Genomic DNA, 22,550 nt, shown 5'->3' with positions numbered 1-22,550 from the left:
ACACATTGATATTCCCATATCTGTGGAACGATTTTCACATCAATGAGAGCTGAGCAAGGCATGAAGTGAGCTGGCAGGAGGACAGAGGGAATCAAAGTGCCCTCTGGGGACACAATAAGTCTTTTTTTTTTCTCATGAGTTGGTGCTTTTTGAGGTGGTGAGCTTTGTCAAATCTTGTTAATCTCAACCTGATTGAATCACAATGTTACCAGATTCTTAGAATAAACCACCAACAGTGGTGATGCACGCGCTGTTTTTTTTCTCTATGGTTATTAAATAATGCTGGAAATATACCTTCACTGAAGCAGCCACAATAAAAACAAATGGTGCTGCATTTACAGTTCAACCACATTTTTAAGTAGATGGAACTAAAACTGATTATGCTCACTAAATTAAACACACAAACAGGAATTCAGATACACAAACATCTTTCAGTACAAAACAGACTCAATGATGAAAGTCATTCATCTCAGCTGATTGCACTCATCCTGACCATCTGGCCTACAACTCAATCACCAATTAACAAACAGGATCATGTGCTTGTGTCTTCAAACTGCATGCGCATTATAATTCTGTCCGTTAAACAAACTAAACAAATGGCTCCTGGAGGCTAATATGCTTATTACACTCTTGATTACAAAGGCAATGGACGGAGGGGATGGAGAACATTGTTAAAATTTGCATCTTTAAAGAGCCTTCCCAGTGATCCTGGTGATGGGTGTACTGTACAGCTGTGAAATTTGTCCTAAGAGTGGCGCCATTTGGCTTTTGGAGTCAACAAAAACATTAAGACGTCTGTGGAAACTGCATTTTTTACTGGTTGCTTGGTACATCATTTCATCTATGTGTAGGTATATGGCACTGTATTGCCTTATGAGTACAGCAGTGGTTAAGCAAGTATCTATCTGGCTTATTTAGCGGTGTCTGGATCAGTGTGTGGAGAGGTGTTTACAGCTGAGGAAATGTAGCACCAAAGGAAAGGGCTGTCTGACGGGAAGTTAAGCAGTAACAATACTGAAAGTACAGCATACACTTCAACTGATACTAATTATTTAAGGTGGACCTTCTTTTACGTTGCTAAAATACACTTTGCATACAACAGGCATCCATTACTGCTCACCCACAATTGCACACACAAGATATACATGGCCAAACACTCCACCCGTTGCCTTGTGTCCATCCCTGACTTGTATTTGCCAAGTTTATTTTGAATTGAACTCTCTGTGCCTTACTCTCTGCTCTGAGTCCCTGTCCTTCAAGGGGCTATCAAGCCAGCATCCCAGAGGTATTATCTCTAGCACATGGTCCTTCAAGCTGGATTGATAGCCACCTTGAGGACAACATGCAGTCGGAGCATCATGATATTGCCGACATGTCAATGCACTCTGGAACTGAGTGGAAGAGACATCCACCAGCCTACTTTAATGATTCTGAAGTTGAATATCAACCTAAACCGACTATTTACACCAATCACCCAACAGCAGTAGTGGAAGGTGACTGGAGACTGTGTCACCACAGGGAAAGGCTCACCCTCTCAACAGTCATACGCTTCAGCTTCCCACTGCAGTAAACCTAGAAGTCAGATTAGTGAACATCTATATCAGGATGCTCGATCACTGCAGAACTAACTGAGCTTCAAACAGCGATGTTGGAGGAAAGGTTAAAGCTCATGCAGTTAGCATAAATGCAAAAGCAGCTTATGGAAGTCTAGCAGAGGAACACTGTCAACTGCTGGATGTGAAAGCATGGGAAGAACTTCTCAGGGAACAAAAAAGACAGAGACGTCAGTTCAATGAGGAGGCTCGTGCAGCACATCAGACTAGAGAATCAGTTATGAAACAGTTATGGATGAAACTCTGCCTGAAAGAGAGAGAAATGAAATTGGAGAGAGCTTTCCTCATTATACCCTTAAGGAGGTGGGGCCGCATCCAGACCTCTCAGCGACTGTGAGTATGACCCCAGGGCTCCAGATTCATGACAGTGGTGTCCAGGATAATGAAAACATCCTGGACACTGTCGAGGGGGACATCTATGTCGACAATTGTTTGCAAAGCCTCATACCTGTCAATGAAGCAAGGACACTCATCGATCGAATGTGTGAGTTGTTATCTGCTGGAGGTTTTGATATAAGGCAGTAGGCTAGCAACATCCCATCAGTTGTGGAGCACCTCCCTGTGGAAGCCAGAGCAGGCAGCACAGAACGGTGGCTTTCCCAATGCAGCCAAGACCCAGAAGAACTAGCTTCAGGTCTCTGTTGGAACTGCCTCGCCGACTGCCTTGGATACAGAAATTGGCCCGAGGAGTGCGACACTGAGAAATGTCTTCACGGTGATAGCATCACAATATGTCCCACTGGGATATCTCATTCCATTCTCAACACGGGCTAAAATCCTCATCCAAGACCTGTGGAAAGCAGGGTTTGGTTGGGATGAGCAGATCTAAACAACTGATCGCACACACACCACACACACAGCCAAACATTCTACCTGCCTTGTGTCCATCCAAAATTGTATTTGCCCAATTTTATTTTAAATTGAACTCTCTGTGCCTTACTGTCTGATCTGAGTCCCTGCCACCATCCCGGAGGTATTATCTATCTATCCCTTTAATAAAACAACATCATTTCTGAGTATGAAATCGTCAGTTTCACATTTTGATTTTCAATTTTAAAATCACATTAATATAACACAATGACAAACTGAGATACTACAGACTATAAAAGCGCAGCTGGCTAATACTTTAATTGCGGCACAACCTGAATTCATAATCCATCCGGTCTGTGTTTTGGTTGTGTGTGCATGTTTGTGTGGGTACTGAGATGCGACAGTCAGGAGAAAGAGATGGTGTGGCTAAAGGCGACAGAGCATGAGGATGACAGCTACACCACACTCTCATTACCTTGTGTATTTTTAGTCTCTCCATCTTCCTCCCAGTGTGTGTGTGTGTGTGTGTGTGTGTGTGTGTGTGTGTTTGTGTATGTGGGCACTTGGCCATGCTCCGTTGCCACTTTTGGGGCTCAGCTCCGGCTCTATCCTCTAACCCAGAATACTGACAACACGAGCAATCTGTTTCCTCTCACTGGAAGCTTGCCTCGTCTATGACAGCCTTTATGGTATCCAGAAAAAAGGAGACAGCCAGCCAATGCAAACCCTGACAACATTACAGGAGCTAAAAATAGATTTTTTTTCAAATGACACAGACTGCACATGGACAACGCCGCTCAATGTTTACATTTCAAAGCACACATATGCCTCCGTGCAATGTGCTTCGGATTCAGATGATAGGCAGTCTGTTGGGAACTTTGAACTTACAGTCGGAGTGTTTAACATGTAAATTTGGCATTTCAAACATTCAGTTTGTGCATATGCTCAGTAAATCTGCCTTCCTCTTCTACTTCTCTTTTTATGTCTATTCCCTGGCCCTTTTTCTGTCTCTCTGTTCAACCACTCCTACAATGACCTACAGTTGATTCCTAAAACTTAGCCCAACAGTCTGTCACCGTCATCGGTAAATGTCACCATTTGACGTGAATTGATTTGCCAAACCTAACTTACTCTTAAAAAAAGCCAATGCCAGCCCAAGAGTAAATGTCTGATTTCAGATTAGACACGTCCAAAATGGCAAATGTGTCCTTTACATCCAGGAAGAAGTATTTTCAATTGAGCAACATTTTTTAGCAATGCAGGAGGACAAATACTGCCAGCAATATCCCTAAAAGATAAGCTGGAACATACACTAGTTCTAAAATATGAATCAGCTTTTCTAATCAGCTCAAGATGAAACTGTATCTTCAAATCTTTTAATCAATGAAGGAAAGACCTGACCTGAGCAGCCGCAAGCCCACAGACTACATCCAGTCGTCTACTTATTCAGACGCCAACATGAGTTTTTGGTTTATTGTGTGAACAAATTTATGCATCAGTGCTGAAGGAGAAATGGACGGACAACCAGATGACCTAAATTTAGTTCGACAGGAGTGTAGAATATTATCTGGTCTTATAAAATCTGCTGCTGTTAATGCTGACACATACAAATAATAAGATTACAATAGGAGCTGATGGCAAACATCTATTTTCTAAATAAGCTATAAAGTAGTAAAGAAAATTTTAAGATAATAGAAATATTTCATGATCAAATGTTACGACTTGGCTTACTAGATTAGAGCTCATTTGTGAGGTCATCTGTTGGCCATGTGTGCGTCTTTCAAGGCTGCAATAAATCAATCTTATTTCTCTCAATCACTTTCAAGGCTGCTCATTCAGGAATTGATGTGTAGTCCCCACCTCAAGAATGCCTCTGCTAAATGGATGTGTAAGTACAATATTAACGCTATCAGTTTCATTGTGACTCATAAAAACCAGAATACGCACACTTTGGGGGGAAAAATAGTGTCAAAGGATTTTATACCATCTGTCCATTGATATTACAGCAAATTGCTGTGTTGTAGCCCAGCCAGCTCTGCAATTACCACCATTTGCTCTGGAGAGTTTTTGGCTCAAAGTCAAAAATAAGTGGCACAATATTGTACAATTTTGACTTTTTTTGCTATCACATCTGTACCATAGTATGTCAAAAGTAGTGGTGGTTCAAAAGAAGTGTCACTGCACAATAGGGATGTTTTTCAATTGGATTCAAAGCCATGTCACCTTTTGGCACATTTGTATGCATCCAATTAAAAGCTGCAGATTGCACTTTTGCAACACTGGGGCAAAGATCCCGAAGAAGGGCTAGAAACTGGATCACCAAGACAATACATCTGTACCCACAACATCCTTCCCCACAACGTAAGCAAAATACAGACTGAAATGATGACATTCATTTCACATCTCATGCACATTAAAGCTAATTCATAAACCTCTTTAGGCAGGAAATGGTGGGGAAAATGAGTGGATTTGTAATTATATGCCAACAGTAGTTTGAGTAATGGAGTAAGTGAAGGGCACAAGTCAAGATCAAGGCACAAAAACTCAACAAGGCATATTAAGTGCTGTAAAATGGCATGGCAAATGTGGGTTGTGATAATCAAAACTCCAGCAGTGAGCAAACAAGGCATTACACACCACAGAAAAGATTTAATTGGTCATGATAAGCATCCCACTGCCAAATAAATCAGTGTAAATCAGTAGGTTTTTCAGTTGATTTATTTGTTGTACAATGTACAATGTACAGTGGAAGGCTGAAAAACCTGAGGATGGAGGTCATTTATATCCAATTAGGCCTCCAGCTTGGTTAAAAGAACAAAACGCGCTCACAACTACATTCATTCAGTTCATGCATGCGTGACTGCTCGGCTGTGCGTGCACACCAACACCCACACCACACCACGACACTGCATTGCCACGGTAACAGAATACAGTTGAGTCATTAACTGTGGCTGATTGTCGAACAACAGCAGAAATCTTTGCTTTGATTAAATCTCTGGTGTATTGTATCCCACAATGCACTGGGGCCTTTCACTGTACCTGCGATGAGGGAATAACTGGACCGGCTGGATGCTGAGGAACATTCAACAATTGAATAGCAGGGTTTGGTTGCCTAGCAACCGTGGCAGGAGCTGGTGATGATCTGGTAATTTTCAAAGTGCTTTTGTATTATCTCATTCGCTGACACCCTTTCCTGCCTCTTGTACTTTAAATTCAGAACAGAAAAGAAGTCGATGTATGTATCAGAACTGGTACGGGGGCTACAATGAGGGACTGGAGCAGCAGTGACGGCTGTGGCCAAAGTCGAACCTGTTAGTAAGGGCACATTTATCGTGCACATGGTAAACGTGGAGCCTCTTGTGTGAAAGGGAGCCGGCTGGCGACAACTGCGGGGTTATTGACAGACTGCCGAGTGATCATTTGAACCTGCTTCCCAGAATTAATTTCATACAGAAGTGGAGTCACCAGGTTAAATATCTAAATGTCTATTTGGCCCTTTGGCCCCTCTGGAGATTGTCATCTCATTCTACAAGTGAAGAGCTCAAGCACAGGTAACTCAGACAACTATTAGAGAGGTACGGGTTGGCAAAACAAAATTTTATTCAAGAGGCTAATGGGCACCAGCTCTTGCAATTTGTCAAGGAGAGGACAAACCGGCCTTTATGGAACTCACTTTGACACAATTCAATGTGGTGACGGTCCAGGAGTTAATAGAAACAAAGAGCAGAATCACTCTGATCAGGAGATTTGGGGGGTTCTTTGACTCCAACTGGTTGGTTTAAATTCACAACTGATTAATATTTTAAAGACAGAATTTAAACTAATGTAATCTGGATTGAACCTGATAAATCAATCAAGTCCTTCTGGCCTAGCTGTAAGCGCTGTCTAAGTCGCTGCCCTTTGACTGAAACCGAGACGTGCTTCATCTTTATTCCACCCAGTTTTCCCCAGTCCTGTCGGTCTCCCTCAACAATGTTCTGACATTTTTTGCCCTTTGATAACAATTAATTGCTTAGCCCCTGAACAGCTTGAGCCTACCTGGCTGCACACAGACTACAGAGAAAGAAATCTGGTCCAGCAGACAGACGGCTACTGTGCAACATGATCTTTGTACGAGAGCCTGCAAAGACTGCCCTTAGATTTCAAGCTGAGCTGCGAGTTAAATGAATAGCTTCAAACACCCCTGAACCTGTCTGTTGGTTCCCATCCATAAACGGTGCACCAAGACAGCAGGGTCAATATTAACAGCATATCACCAGATTTATGACTGAGCATGCACTGAATCTTAAAGACAAATTACAATACAGCTCGATCACTTCATTGTCACCAGTAAGTAGGCTTGTCATAGATAATGTTCATATGTTACACGCGCTGCCATGAAAAAGGCACCATAGAAAAAATGGTGACACACTGACAATCAATCACCTGACAGGATGATATGAAGTGTTCAGTCAGCTACACTGGGATCTGATGTACTTAAACACACACCTAATGAACGATATTCCAAATATGGATTAGAAATACTACTCAATCTTACACGTGTTATGTATCTTGTTTATCTTGAATTATGAGACATGTTTGTTATCTACAGTAGGTATTTGAGGTAGATGAGTATCAATATCACCATAGTATCACTCACTTGGCAGTTTTTGCACACAGAAAGCAACTAAAAACCATTTAGCAATCACAGAACGTTAAAGGAGGACAGTTGTGAAATGCGCTAAATTCCAATTCAGTATTTGAAAATACTGTTTGATGTAATTTGTCAGACTGACACAGTTGTTTGGCATAGACACAGTGTGGCAGGGAACATAAAATTACATATTAAAATGATGAATATAAGTTTGGATGCAAATGAAGAGCTTTCCTTTCCCAAAATAAGATAATCTGTGTCAGGTTCTGCAGTGCGTTTCGGGTGAGGTTAATTGATTGGGATGTGACATTATTTTCATAAATAGGCTATTTCTTTAGGCAACGCACTTATGTCTAATACTCATTAAAAAAAGCTGTTTATACTGTGTCCTTGCTTGAACAATTAAGTCAAGCAATTATTTCTGTATCCATGAGAGTCCTCAGAGGCTGTTTGTGCTCAGAACTTTTCTCAGGCCTTGTTAGCTGAAGTGTGTCAGGTGCATCCTGGAAGCTTGTGATACTGTGGGATCTAAATCTCCCTTTCAACTTGTCATGTCCTTCCTTCTCTCTCTTTCCTATCATTCCTGCCACTTCTCACTGTACGCAAAAAGAAATGCAACAAAGACAATCGTAGAAATGCACCTGGAAAATGGAAAAAAAAAAAAAAAAAAAAAACACTTCTGTTCCTCAGTCCAAATTCAACCTGAGTCTCTAAAGCCATTAAATAATTGTTTCATCCTCTCCGCTTGGCAAAAACACCCAGAGCAGACGATTCTGGGAGCAGACAGTTCAATATAAAATCCAACCAATTATACTTGCATTCCAGTGGCTCTCTAAGCAGTGCTGAATTATCATTCATGTCACTACTGTCTACATCACAACTCCAGCAGACGTCACACAGACACATTTCTTGGTGGCACCACGCTGTCAGAGCCACGAGTCTCATAATCCCTTGGCAGTTTCTATAATACTGTGGCACTGATTCTCTAAAATTGATTTAGAAAAGACAATTTAATTGCTATCCATCATAGTCGTCACCACATACGCAGTGAATTGTGCATGTTGCAAAAATAGTTGAATGTAGTGGCTATTAAGTGTGAAGAAAACTGTTGTTTAAAAACCCATTAATGCTGTTGCTATTTACAGCTATAAACCAAATTTCAGTGATCAGTCAGCCACAACGGTCCACACTAGCTCAACAGTGAAAGAATTTACTCTCCCCATTTGGTCCCAGACATTTCTAATCAACAGCAGACTAAATCTCAGCTCCAGCAGCCGTGGAATAATTGAAAATGTGCTTTGTGGAACCCCGTTAGATTTATGAGAGGCCAATCGCTACCGATTTATTTTCAGAAAGCGCCTGTGTTTTATGGTTTTCACGCACAGTTTTTCTCCCTGCTGCTCTCTGAATCAAACAGTGTCTATATGGGAGGTGTGAAGCTGTGTGTGTTGGAGGGGTGGAGAGGGAGACGAAGACACACACACACACACACACACACACACAGGGAAGAGATCACACTTGTAGACTGTTGAATGCCAGACAGGTGGGTGACCAGACAGACAGAATGAAACCAGGTATGACACAGACAGCCCAGAGATAGCAGGACATTCTCACTCCATTTTGGCCACACAGATGGAGGTTAAGATCTCCCAACTTGTAATCTATTAATAATATCTGAGGTCTTAGAGTTATAGTCAGACTGGGTGGAATATCAACTATTCTCAATTCAATGTGATCTGTTCAGCCCACAATCGCAAAACACCAGGCCTCACACCTGTAAGACACAAGTCTCACATTTCTGGAGTATATCACTTGAGTATATTTGTGCTTTCTACCATATTCTTTGGATACTGCAGCATCTACTTGAAATGATGACTGTGTTTTGTGGCTTTACTGGCAACGAGATGTATAGGGGACTACTGCTTTTGTATGGTTGTGTTCAAATATGAAGTGGTTGATTTCTTTACTCTGATGGTCTACAGATTATTTGTACATATAGACGGTGGCAATTTTAGTTGGTTGAAAGACAATTCACGCTTATTATTCCAGATTAGTTCATCAGGATGCCCTGGGGTTTAAGAATGGCTTTAATTTAGGATGTTTCTACATGACATGTGGAGCGTATGAACAACATCGTATGTGTTTCAAAGTTCAGTGGCTTTTGTGCTGAATGTAGATTTATATGTTATTTACATTTTTTCCTGGAGGACCCATCTCAGCTGTGGGGGCCAGAACAACTAAATTCAGAGAATTCATAAAACTAAAGTCAGCATAATGCATGAAATCCATTTAAGGAAAGCTGATGTCCAGACTCCGACATGGTGACCAGATGTGTGTCAGTAGACACGTTCCAGACAGAAATCAGGGTTAGAAGCACATCATTGTGTTGTTGGAAAGGCATACCTCAACTACAGTGGTTTTGGCTGCCTTGCACATTGGTTGGTTGAAGTTTCTGGCTGTTTTCCTGACAGAGAAGAGGAAGAAATCAGTGATATTAAAATAAACAAGCAAGTAAATTGAAAAACTCTCACTGTCATAACTAATATCCACAACAAGCAGTTAGATTACTGGAAGATGCTGCTCTCTTGTGGAGAAAGACCTAACTACAGCAACTAATTTCCATACTTCACACATGCTCAGTTGGTGCAAAGTACTTTACTGGTGCTACATGCAGGAGCGTAAACCTAAATTAGATGGTGTTGTAACTAATGACGATATCCACAACAGGTGTAATTAGTCAATTGTTATCTTTACTTTCCAGAATGAAACTAAATTAGCAATAATGACTGATGATCCAAACCCTACCGTGAAATAAGTGTGCTGTCTGAATGATTCAAGATACCGAAAATCATGTAAATACTATGAAACTTAGAAGAAGCAAAAGAAAACAGATTAGAATCAGTTCATACAGCACAGCCCTCAAAGATCTAATCAAAAGCAAGTTCAAGGTCAAACTAAGTGAATACCCACTGCTAGAACGTCTGAAAAATGCAAACTACTGTTTCACTCTCACTTCAACAATGTTTGCACAACAATCAGCACAGGCTGATTGTTGTGCAAACATAACCATGGTGATTTAAGGATAGTCTCATATGCTTTGAAGCAGGGAGAAACTGAATCCTTTTCAAGATAAATACTTGCAGGTCTGTGCTATTGATTTAGTTCAATGTGATCAAAACACTTTGCTTGCACACCGTGTACCTGAAAATAATGTTTCCAGCCTTGTCAGCTTTCCAAGCCTTGATCAGAGCAAAGTCTCCAGTGATGGCCTTTTCCATGATGTAGTGCCTGCCGCCGAAGTCCTTTACCTGTGCACAACGACGACACATTTCATGGAGTGAGTGGCACTGGATGCAGCTGAGGAAGAATATGGTGACCTGTTTTACAGCATTTTCAGACTTGGCCCAGATACTTGAGTCCAGACCTAGATTAGTCTTCCCTGACCCCAAAAATTAAAAGTATGACAAACATTTATGGCAAAGCATTACGCCATCTACATTCCATTTGTGAAAAGCATTATTATGCAAACATGAAGAACTTCAGATTTCTTTTTTTTATCATTATCATTGCCTGCTGCAACATGAAAATCAAACCAGTTAAACAAGATGCAATTTTCTTTTGAAAGCCATGCAGCCTTTCCCCTGAAATGAGTTCTGTGCTGTGCTCTCGATGTATACATTCATATTACAAACCTAAGCCCTCCTTAAGTGTGTTTCTACAATGTGAGGTCTACACTGACACATGGATGTGTCATGGATGGATGTGTTGAGCTCATCATTTCAGTGATTTGTTCAACCCATCACTCTACGAATCTTCCACTGCATGGAGAGAACTGCAACACATCACAGTGAAGCTCTTGGAAGCAAACAATAAAAACATTTGCAGTAATCCCAACAAGAAGAGAATTTGCATTGACTTCACGATGGGCTTGATGGCACAAACACCACAGGGACGACGGCACTCTCACCTCTCTCTTCTCACTGGCGATAGCAATGCTGCCGTCTTTGTTGTACTTAATAGGAGAGCCTCCCTCTTGGATCAGTGTGCCGTAGCCGGTGGCTGTGAAGAAGGCTGGAATCCCTGCACCCCCAGCCCTGATCCTCTCTGCAAGAGTACCCTGTGAGGGAGAAGGCGACATGTTAAAAGATGAGTGCAACATAAATACGCACTGCATGCCTTTCTTATTGTCAAGGCTTAATACAAACACCATGAAGTCTGATCTTTTAGATGTTGGAATCTAACATGTCAATTCTTCTTGAGGAAATTTGGTTTGTGAAAGTGTGTTTTCATAATTCACGTCTAAACTTTTTTCTGACCCACCTGCGGCGTCAGTTCAACTTCCAACTCCCCTGCCAGATACTGCCGCTCAAACTCTGCATTCTCCCCGACGTAGGAAGAGATCATCCTCTTGATCTGCTTAGTCTTGAGCAGCAGGCCCAGGCCAAAGTTATCCACTCTGAAGAAAATACACACACACAAACACACACAGTTGTGTTTCCATCAGTTTTGGGGACATTACATTTTATACAATTCATCATGATATAGACTCAAGGCTGTCACCTCTACGACAACACTACACAGCATCTTAAAGGTTGCCAACATGTATGCAACCATATTCATATTTGGAATCAATGTAGGACATTTGTAAACATTTGTTGTCACTTTGACATGATTTTTTTTCTGTTGATTCGAGTCAGATACACTTGAATTCCACTCAGTTCGTTCCACTGTTCATGTCTCATTTGTTTCAACTCTTTAACCACATCCTAACAATTTGTAACATAGGTCACATTACCATAAATCCCCAGAGGTGTTATTCAAGGCCGTGACTGGGTCAGACCAAATGATACAGCAATGTTTTGGTGATCTTAAAAAGAGGCAGAGCCTAGTGCATCTACAGCCTATCCAGACTAGTGGAGAAGCCACTGAGACAGTCATTTGTAAGCATCTATTTGTTTATCAGCTGGGAAAAATCACTACAAAGTATCATTAGAGGGGTGATGAACTGCGGACTGCGCTGTGATGAAGCTGCGATGCTCATCCTGGTCTCAAGTCTGGGTTACACCTGCTCCACAAAGCACTACAGGGTATCACACATGCAGATCATCAAACCTGGACAAACCATCATGATTTGACGAACTCATAGCCAAACACAGTGCTGTGAGCACTCCTTTCTGACCTTCTGTGACCAAAGAAAGTTACTGTGTTACTAGGGTTGTTGAAAAAGTTATAAAGTGGCCCAGTAGCTATGAGAGGACCTACTGTGTGCGGCTGGTCAGTCATGAACCAATGAAGCCATGGTCTTAGTCATAAAACTTTATGGAGCATGCGGTAAAAACGTTTTAAACAGGGTCCTGTCTTATGATACATGTATAAAAGTAAAATCAAAGATCTCGTTTTATTTCCCACCCAGTCTGATTACAAGCAATACTGCTCTGAGAACAAAGGGTAATCAAATCAAGTCAGTTTCAATGACCAACATAGTAAAATAAAAAAGTTTACTGAATGTTAATGTAAGAGCACGTATCCAGAAATAGTTTGTGCTGTCACTGCTGCTACTGATCAGAGCCAAGAGGAAAGCTGATCTTTGTGAGGGGTGGGTTCTCCTTCTTTTCTCTGGCCCAATAAGATGAGATTCAGGAGCTGCTGCTTTGTCCTTAACTCTGACCTCAGGTCAGCTGACGAGATATCTAGGCCATGTGCACTCAGAATACCAAAAACAGATGACTGTGACAAGTGGGTGCACTCTCCTATCGGGGGCACTTCAATAAAGAATCAAAAGGCAAGCTTTCCAAGTTAAATACTTAATACTCACTTATCAGAGCAGCTTGCAGCATTAAACACGACTTCTTGAGCACAAATGCTCTTTATATTGAATCTGCTCTGTTTGTTCAACATTCCTGAAGCAGCTGATCAAAGAATAAATATCAAGCTGCAGGGGAAGCACTTCTTGCACAACTCAATAATATCTTTTTGTGCAAGGCTGAATCCCTCCCATCTCATATTACGGTGCAGAAAGTGTCTCCTGTATCTGTGCGAACGAATGGACACACGAAGGACACACCAAATGAAAGCAGTTTCTTAAACCTCTCAACTAAGGCAGCAATTCCAAAACCAAAATTACACCTAACCCTCACTGTTACTTAAAATAGGTCAGCAATGTCTATTGTACAAACATCATACAGTCTCCATGGATGAGTGGAACTTTTTCCTTCATTCTTTTGTACAGATCCATGAGAGACTGGAAAGTACTTCCATTTGCAAAACTTCGCCAATAACATTTTCTTAAATTAACATCCACACTTTTTCTTTGCACGAGGATTATATGCAGTCTGTGTTGGGAGAAATTGTATTTATATCAAAGTGCTCACAGCAGCAAAGAATGCCCTCTCCATTGTTATGTCTGCATTATTCCTTATTTCTGAGAGGACACAAGTATCTCACATTACTTTTCTGGCATGTTTCATTGAAGAGGATTAACAATCCACTCAGGCATTCAAGAAGAGGCGAGCAGAGGACGGCGAGTTTTCAGTCTTCCTTCTAAAATTACATGTTACATAACTACTTCTTCCCCTTCCAGGCCTCCTAACCACAGGACCAGGAAATGTAAACACAATACAGCTGTGATCAAGAAAACGGTGGGTATACAGTACACAGGCCTGGCTGCTTTTATAAAAGTAGAATAATGAATGACCGTCATGGGTAACACCTACTTGCCAACGTCAGTGTAACTGTTACTTTTCAGCTCCCTTCCCTTTGTTGCAATACTAGCCAGAAGTGTGCCTGTCTCTGTGTATGAGCCCCAGTCAAACAAGTATAGTAGGAAAGCATGTGCTCAAGGGTATCATATACACTACAAACTTAATAAACATATAGACTACATGTAGACTGTAATATGCACATAGACACTATGTTCGAACTTGCTCAGAAACGACACAAAAGAGACCTTGTGGCCACTATTTGCAAGTAGCTACAATCTTCCCAACAGCAGATGTCTGCAGAGGGAAAATATTCAGAGGAGCAATGACTGTTCAGGGGGATGGCCAGGCTCAAGCAAACATTTTGAGGGTATGTTCCAACAATCAATATTCAACAATCAATATTCACCAAAAATCAAAGTTCAAAAGAAAAGTCTTGTGAAAAGCACTCTAAGCACACTTCATAGGACATAGTTTTTTGGGCTAAAACAACTACAGGTATGGAGAAGTGTATTAAAACAGTCTGCACAGAGACTCTGAAGACATTTTGATCTTCCTTCTGCACAACATTTGGCGTGCAGTAAGAATCAGTGTGCGACCACTTGATTCACTGATTCGAAACCTCAATTTTGCAGCACCGTCAGCAGTCACAGTAGTTGATCCCCATCGTTGGTCTAGGTAAAAAGAACGTATTAAACAAAGGAGTTTCCTCAAAATAGCCACCATTAACTTTGGCAATCCACCCTTTCAGCAATACCAGTCCATGCAGTCACGCAAAGAGGTTAACACACGACAAGAAGAGATGCAATGAAAGTACTCCTTAAAATGATTTAAGAGCAATTTTTTTTTTTCAGCTTCATCTTCAAATGGTTTCAGACACTTGAAAACTAAATTTGGGTTAAAGATTAATGTCTTTGTAAGTCAGTGCTTTGAATGTCAAAATAAATCTATTTAGTAATAAAGAGTGTAAAAAACTTGTGTGTGGTGTTGAGAAATGTATGATTTCAAATAGCAGCCTATAGTCAGAGGGAAAAAAAGCATTATTTTTGCAGGATCTTTTTAATATCTAAGTAGATAAGATCAGGTTTTGGTCACTGTCTCAAGTTTCAGTGTTGCTATGTAAACAACTCAGATAAAATTATGCTTCCCGAGTGGCAGCACATCAGGATTCAATTATGGAAACTGACTGCAACATGAAAACTGTTTCCAAGTCTGCAAGAGGCATCAACATTCTGCTGAACCCAGCAGATTAAATTACTACATGTTCCATTTGAGATACTGCATATCAAGGTATGCAATAAAAATCCAGAATACTTAAAGGGAATTGAGGTCAGCAGCTGATGGCCATGTGCCAGAGGGGAAACCTCAGAAAGCATTTCCAAAGTCCATCCAACTGAGAGCAAAGGCAGAGAACACACACACATAACATCACCTGACCACTGAAGGAGTGTCCGTTGCTTTCAACACAACTTTTCCTTGTGCTTGTACTCTGATAACTTATCAGAAGCTAAATTCTGGGAAACTTTCCAGGTCCACGTTGTCTGTTTGAGAGAACAGCAACAAGGTTAGGAGCATGACTTCAGTGTGAATTTAAAGTCACAGACTCCTTTGTGTGCCCATTCAAAACTCCCCGGGCACCAGCAGGAGAGCTACACAGGAAGCAGTGGCGAGGCCAGGGGAGAGTCTCACTGACTGCTCTGATAGCCCATGCTAACATTTATTAGAGGCAATAAGCAGGAACGTAACAGACCACAAACCGAGTAACCCTGTGAACTGTTATGTACAGCACAACTGAAAGAAAAACATAATAATAATAATACTGGTGTCACCACCATGAAACCTCCACAACTGCTGAAAGAGTTGACCCCTTGAATGTCTAAGATTGCAACCAGAGCCACACTGAACTTGATTTTCAGTTTTAAGGCAAACCTTCTACTAAAACAGAAATAACACACAATGTGATACACGACACTGCTAACATTTCCCGAGCCAGGCATGAAATGCAAACACAACGAGAAGTACATAAACAAACTCATCTCTGTCAACACACATATTCTTTGGATTTCAGAGTGGCGGTGATGGTGTTTAATTAATATCAAAATCAAGCACAACCATGGAATACACTGCATGGTGTAAGCACACAGACACAGGTGTGAGTGCTACACATGCATGTATGGTGCCCACATGTTTCTTCCCCTCCACACACACACACACACACACACACACACACACACACACACTTACCCCGCATTGTTGCTGACTGCAGTGAGACCCTTAACGCCGGACTCCAGCAAACCATTGATGAGATTCTCTGGGATACCACATAATCCAAAACCTGTGTGAGAAAGCAACGCACATTAAACAAAAATGGAAGAAAGCCACAAATCTCAGAAACAGATGATGTTACAGATCACACGGGAAAACCCACAGTGCAATAACAATAACCTTGAATCAACTCCAGGTAATTCTAGTCCCGTTTGTAGAACATGTTGGCCAACGTTTCGAATATTAAACTGAGTGAAGGAGATTGCTGTTTGTCTGGGTTTTTTTTTTCCCCTGCGACAGAAATGTGACACAGTGGAAAACGTTTAGCAATGTCACTCCGAGCTTGACTATAAATAAGAGCTGTGGAATCTGTGTGTGCTCTGTCTGTGGATGCTGATCAACCACCATGCCAGGCTGAGTTCGAGCTCACTTTGGTTGTGAAGTGGTCACTGCACATACATTGTTTTCCCCAGTCCATAGCTGTGTGTATGCGACCATCCAACAATCTTGGGGTCTGTCTGTGAAAGTACTGCATATCTTACCTCCCACCAGTATGGTCGCTCCGCTCGGGATGTCTTTGACTGCCTCGGTGGGATCTGAGTAGAACTGTGAGCTTCTCTTGCTGGAGGTCGAAAAGTGGCAGCCGCAGGTCTGCAGAAAGCAGAGCAAGAGGTGAATAAAACCTTTCACAGCGCATTAATCTAGTTTTTCAAAAAGAGCCACACCAGCAACAAAAACTCATTGTAAGTGATTCGGGGTAAAAGCATATCAGTGTAATGCTTCTTTAACATGATATTAGCTTAAAAAATGGCCAGCTGCCTGAGGGCAGCTAATACGTTTGTACAGTTTCAGTGCCTGGCCCAGTTTATTCAGTTGAGGAAGGGAAAGATAAGCAAAACCGTGGAACAAATCCTACAACAAAAGGAGCAGAGATATCGGGTAACCCACAGCCAAGAGCCCAAACCCAACAGTTAGCTGAGGACTCAGAGTCAAAATCCTCTGTGTCAACGCTGAGTGTTTACAATGGTACCTGTGATGATGAGACCAATTAGTTTGGGCAAAATATTTTGTTGTGTTTGCCACCATTAATTTCCCAGACAGTGGTGGAACTACATGGAAATTCAGTATATTGCCTCCAGTATTTCGGTGCAGATTCTATGTGTATTACAGCTGCATTGTCATATGTAATACTGACATCTGATATTACATAATGTGATTTCTAAATGCTGTTTAAATGCTGAACTATTTAGATCACTATTGGTCAGACTTGGAGGAGGAAACGCCAAACTTCTTTATCTAGAAATGAAGTTAACATATACACCTTGTTGTGCAATATTGTTTACAAAATGACTTGCTCTGTATGAAAGGCATCAAGTCATGAGCAGCCTTTACTGTCATCCTGATGGTTTACAACTGGTCTAAGGGTTCAAATTACTATATCAACTGCAGTACCATCTTGAGGTCACGAAGGCAATTAAGGCACTAAGATGTGGGACTTCCCATTTGTTCCTCCAACGATAAAACACAAGGCCTACCTTCACTGATCAGACTTTAACAACAAAACTTTCACAAAATGCATTCATGCTAACTCAATCACACTCCACTGCTTTCCTCATTAGCTCTTAGATATCACACTGACATCTGAAATAACACCATAGACAGGTATGACTACATAATGTCCAGACTATGGGCACTGACTAAAAGAAACATGATGGAGGTATTGTAAGATGTGTGTGTAGAGCTATGATGGTACAGGTGGAATATGCAAGCACCACCACTACACACAGTCAACAGTGCTGCAGGCTGTGGGTTTGACTCATGTACATCATGTGTTTTGCAATGTCGTATGAGCTAAAACAACTAAATTCACATGTATGCTTTACTCAAAGTTATCAACAATGTGTGCAATGTAGTACGGCTGAGAAATGTGTGGACGGAACTTAGATAAAACAAGAAGAAACTGTGAAGATTGCTAACGGTACACTGTTAAGCTAAATTCACTTTATTCCGAAATGCTGGACGACAATGGGGAAAAATCTTCCTAATATGTGACCTTTTAATCTTGCCCAGCCATTTTGCAAACATCTCCTTTCAACCGAGTTACTCAGTAAACTCATTAGCTTACCGCTACCGTTTAAATACCGACCTTGCTCAGCTGGACATAAGCGAAGTTTAATTTGGCTTTGCTGGGACCTGAGAGGTGTTTGAAGAATATGTTCTCCGCTCCGCACAGAGCTCTGAGGGCCGCCATGTTTTGGAGCTGCAAGCGGGGTATGAGTCGAGGAGCAGAATGAAAGCTCCAGGCGGTGGACGACAGATGATGAGTGGAGGACGCAAAATGTAGCTACAACGTTAGCGTTGCTAGCTCACACACCGACAAGTAAGCGCTTCAATGACATTGGCTGGTGTCTCAATGGGCTGGACTAACACAAGTGGAAGCAGAGAGGCTCGGCAAGCTAATTTAAATTTAACCCTTTCATCACCTCTGTGCTTGAATGAATTACTCGGCGAACGTCAACATTACCAATATTTATAAAAGTCAAGGGGGAAAGAATTAGCGCAGTTAAATAATAGCGACGATTGAGCGTGTGTAACTACACTTTGCGCATGCAAACACAGAAACACTGCCGTGTTGGAGAGAGAAATGACATTCTGTGAGCACGTGAGTAATCCCTGGCTCACGTGACGAATACTTTTAGTCATGGCCGACGACTACAGACGACAAGGTTTCGAGTTGGAGAGAAGGATATTTGAGTTAGACATCAAGTGTTCTAGTCTCAGAGCCGAGAAGCAAGGTATCGATAAGACGTTGTTACTTTTCTTTTGTCTCGTGGCCATTCTTTACACTTCGTATGTCCGGCTAAATTCTTGTTCAGTTTGTTAGCCAACTAGCATCTAGCTACCGTTATCGAACGTAGCTTGCAACCATAACAACAGCTGCTATCTGATGAAATGTTGCATGCTGATAAATAATACTTATCCGGCAGTTAACTAACAGGCGGTAACATTTTTATTTAGCAAAGTCATAGCTGCTGACCGATGGTCGCTTTTTGACCAGATGTTCGAGGTGATGGCTAGCGTAAGTTCGCTAACGTTAGCTAAAAAATATTATTGTTGACAAACGTTTAGCTGGCCATGAAACATGATTCTGCGTATTGCTGAATATCCCAGAGTTGGGAGTTCAGCTAGTTGTCGAAGTAACTTAGCCACTGTTGTGTATGTACCTTTATATTTGTCAACTACATTTCAAAATTATCAAATGTTCGTAAGTTGCAAATTTAATGTCATGATTGTATAGCATGTTGTTGCTTAGTCCCTTTGCCATTGACACTGTAATATTAAAAGATGCTCTGTTTGACGGACAGTCGATTTGCTTTGCATAAGCATTATGTATAAATACTCTGAAATGTGTAACGTTGAAGGCCATTTCTTGAGTCTAGATCTGTAATATGTTAACATTGTCGTTCTTCCGTAGATGATGACTATTTACAGAATGCGTCTGCCATACTAGACAAGTTGAAAAGCTATTACAGGCAAGGAGGGGAGAGTAGCAACCTTTCCAAGGTGCTCCAGGATTACACACAGGTACTTTATTACATCAAAACTCATGAAATGTCTAGAGCTTTAATCAATGATTGTTTTTATTCATGATTAATATCTGACCCTTTGTTCAATTAATCATTTAGTTTATAAAACATTTTGAAATAGTGTGAATTGCTCATCTCAGTTGTCACCCAAGGTGATCTTCAGATTTCTTAGTACATCTTATGAACAGTCAAAACACAAAGTAATCAAAGATGTATAATTATATGATCCAGGGGAAAACATCCTCAGAGTTGAGAGGGTGTTATCAACAAATGCTTGTCAGTTTTGCTTGATAAATTACATAAGATATTCAAGCAAATTACTTAACTTGGTGGGTATAAAACCTTAAAGGATGGTTGGATGAAGGAAAATTAATACCAATGATGTGCTGGAGTCAGTAGTGAGTTGTAGAACCTTAACCGCTTTGGTTAAACCCTGACTGAAACTGCTCAGCGAGTTTTTTTTTCAGTATCAAGTTACCAGTAGTCAAGCAACTCATTGTTACTGAACACTCAAGTTAATTAAATGTTAGTATGGACGCTAGGATCTTAAATTTGCTTTTGAGAAGGGGTTTAATAAGCGTTTTGGAGAAGAGGCTACAGCTTTAGCTACCTCTTCCTGGCAAATATCATTTTCATCCCTGATTTGATCTACCTTAATCATGAAGATCTTAAGAAGGCCATTTATTCATAAGAGGAAGAGATTTTTGTGATTTTGAAAATGTTGCATAGTTTTCTTGCAGTTAATATTAAATTTCAGGTATATATTTGTTTTTCATCATTAAGGTGATCCTAGACATCACGTTTTATGAAGAGAATAAACTGGTGGACCAGGAGTTCCCTGAGGATTGTTCACCATTTAAAATCCAGCAGCTGCTGCAAGACCTAACCGAGCCAGAGGTTTTGGCGGGGAGGCTAGCACCAGCACAAGAAGTGTGTATATGTTTAACTCAAAACTATTTTGTGTGGTAATATGTGTCATTGTACTCCATGTAACTCTATGTTTGCTTGGCATGAAACAACAATGAGGGACAACATCACTAAGTGTTATGTAATTAATAGTAAATACATCTCTGAGGGAAATAAGATGTTTAAGGGTACATAAAAAAAAAAGAACTCACCATTTCTGTCTATTTTCCTTTTCTAGTCGATAATGAAGTAGTCCCAGTAAGATTCCTATTGCACTTTAATTTTCTTGTTGGTTTATGATTTCGCAAAACAGGTGCACATTTACTTCTATGTCATTGTGTGACATCCTTATTCTTGTCTTTTTGTCCATGGTAGGTGCAGTCTGTGTTGGGCCTAGAGCTGTTGGAATGCCTCTATTGGAGACGTGGAGCTCTGCTGTACATGTACTGCCACACTCTTCATCAACGGAAACAGTGGATTAAGAAAAACAAGGACACATTCCTTAAGGTACCACACTTTGAAAAGATCTAAGTAGATTCAGTAAATTATATTTGTGAGCAGAGATATGGGCTTGACTGGATCTGCCAAGCAAATGTACTTTGTTTTATTGAAAACAGTGGTTTAGTATCTAAGTGTTATTGCTGGTATATGCAGATATTAGGACTTACGCTCCTCTATCTGTGCTGTTATTTTAATCCAGTGTATTCAGGAAGGGGTGCGCTACCTGATGCGAATGCTGCAGGTGAGAAACTCTGTGAAGCTCAACGATGGTGTTGTACTCCATGACACTGCTACAGCAAGCTTCCTATCTGAAGGTAAATATGTCATCTTTGAATAAGAAAAACTGTTGTGCTGCTTTAGTCCATTTGGAGAAAATTGGACTATTTAATCACACTCACTACCTGCTTATGTTTTCGGCCAGGCATCTTCTCAGACACACACCTGTTGACAATGATGTACATCGGGGAAATGTGTTTCTGGGCAGTGAAGTACGAGGACTGCAGTGCTGACACTATGGATCGCAAAGAAGATCGCCTCCAGTTTCGGGACATTGGCACACAGATTCTCAACAAATATGTGCTTGCCTGTGAGGGCCCTCTGCAGGGCCAGGGCTGGAACACGGAGAATGCCAAGGAGATCCTTAGTATTTTACAGTGAACCAAGCTGCTCCTGTGTTGAAGTTGCCCTCAGGCACAGATCTAAGATCAGTATTCAAATGTGTGTCAACCCCAAATAAAAATGGAGCCCATCAGGTGGGGTGTAATGTTGTGGAAGGTTAAGGGGAGGCACGGGGAGAAAGTATATGAAGAAAAGAGTCTTTGGATCAGTGTCTACAGGCAACCTCATCCCATGCCAAATGGCCCAGGCCAAAGCAGGTGAAAGAGAGGTTAGAAAGTATAAGATAGGTGGTGTAAAACTGGCAGGGGCTGCAGTGGAGGCTGTAGAATCATTTTTTGTCCCTGTCCTGCTGAAAAAGCAGTTATCATCCCGATTCCAGACTGTTGACTGGGGCACTTACTTTGCTCTGAGAATGTGTTATAATAACATTAATATGAATATAAGAAGGTTATTAATAAAATTGACCTTTTTTTTTTGTTTCTTTTTTTTAAGATTGTTACAAGTTTGAAGATAATCCAGCTGGAAATCAGAAATTGCACAGTAACATTTTATTTATTGTTTTGTTGCCATTTTGTTATGCTTTTAATATATTATAATTGCATATACATTATATATGTATGTGTGTATAAACATGTACACACTAAAGGCAAAGAAAGGTGATCAAAACCAGTTTGATGTATTCATGACCATTTAATGTTCAGATTTGTTCATAACAGCTTTGTAATGCACCACTTGTACTCCCATCTATTGCAAGTTCCATTTTTCTGCCACTTGAATAATCTTGATAGTATAACTATTGATAGAGAATGTGTGTTGTTTGGACAAAGATCATTTTTCTTTTTTTTAATGTCCTCGTTGACAATAAACGCGCGTTGTTTTAAGTAAAACGCGTTAATGTTTGCATCACGACTCAAACAGC

General features: G+C 40.9%; 2 protein-coding genes across 2 annotated transcripts in view; one reads left to right on the top strand and one right to left on the bottom strand.

Moving 5' to 3' along the window:
- The window catches only part of oxct1a (3-oxoacid CoA transferase 1a), a 44,070-nt gene extending 25,617 nt beyond the window's left edge, over nt 1-18,453 (bottom strand). Inside the window, exons 1-7 of the mRNA XM_076730750.1 lie at nt 18,166-18,453; nt 16,562-16,670; nt 15,999-16,089; nt 11,377-11,512; nt 11,024-11,173; nt 10,258-10,364; nt 9,460-9,520 (exon numbers count right to left, since the gene is read on the bottom strand). Coding sequence (XP_076586865.1) covers nt 9,460-9,520; nt 10,258-10,364; nt 11,024-11,173; nt 11,377-11,512; nt 15,999-16,089; nt 16,562-16,670; nt 18,166-18,270 — 759 coding nt within the window. The 5' untranslated portion in view covers nt 18,271-18,453. The remainder of the gene's footprint in view (nt 1-9,459; nt 9,521-10,257; nt 10,365-11,023; nt 11,174-11,376; nt 11,513-15,998; nt 16,090-16,561; nt 16,671-18,165) is intronic.
- A 47-nt stretch (nt 18,454-18,500) lies between these two features.
- rimoc1 (rab7a interacting mon1-ccz1 complex subunit 1) lies at nt 18,501-22,518 on the top strand. The gene is made up of 6 exons (XM_076730749.1): nt 18,501-18,814; nt 19,495-19,604; nt 20,390-20,536; nt 20,888-21,019; nt 21,213-21,327; nt 21,435-22,518. Exons 1-6 carry the CDS (start codon nt 18,721-18,723, stop codon nt 21,668-21,670), a joined length of 834 nt encoding a protein of 277 aa, XP_076586864.1. The 5' UTR covers nt 18,501-18,720; the 3' UTR covers nt 21,671-22,518.
- The last annotated feature ends 32 nt before the right edge of the window (nt 22,519-22,550 follow it).

Source organism: Chaetodon auriga, chromosome 5 (genome assembly GCF_051107435.1).
Source record: "Chaetodon auriga isolate fChaAug3 chromosome 5, fChaAug3.hap1, whole genome shotgun sequence".
NCBI classification, from domain to species: domain Eukaryota; kingdom Metazoa; phylum Chordata; class Actinopteri; order Chaetodontiformes; family Chaetodontidae; genus Chaetodon; species Chaetodon auriga.
This window is presented reverse-complemented; position numbering and strand designations above follow the sequence as displayed.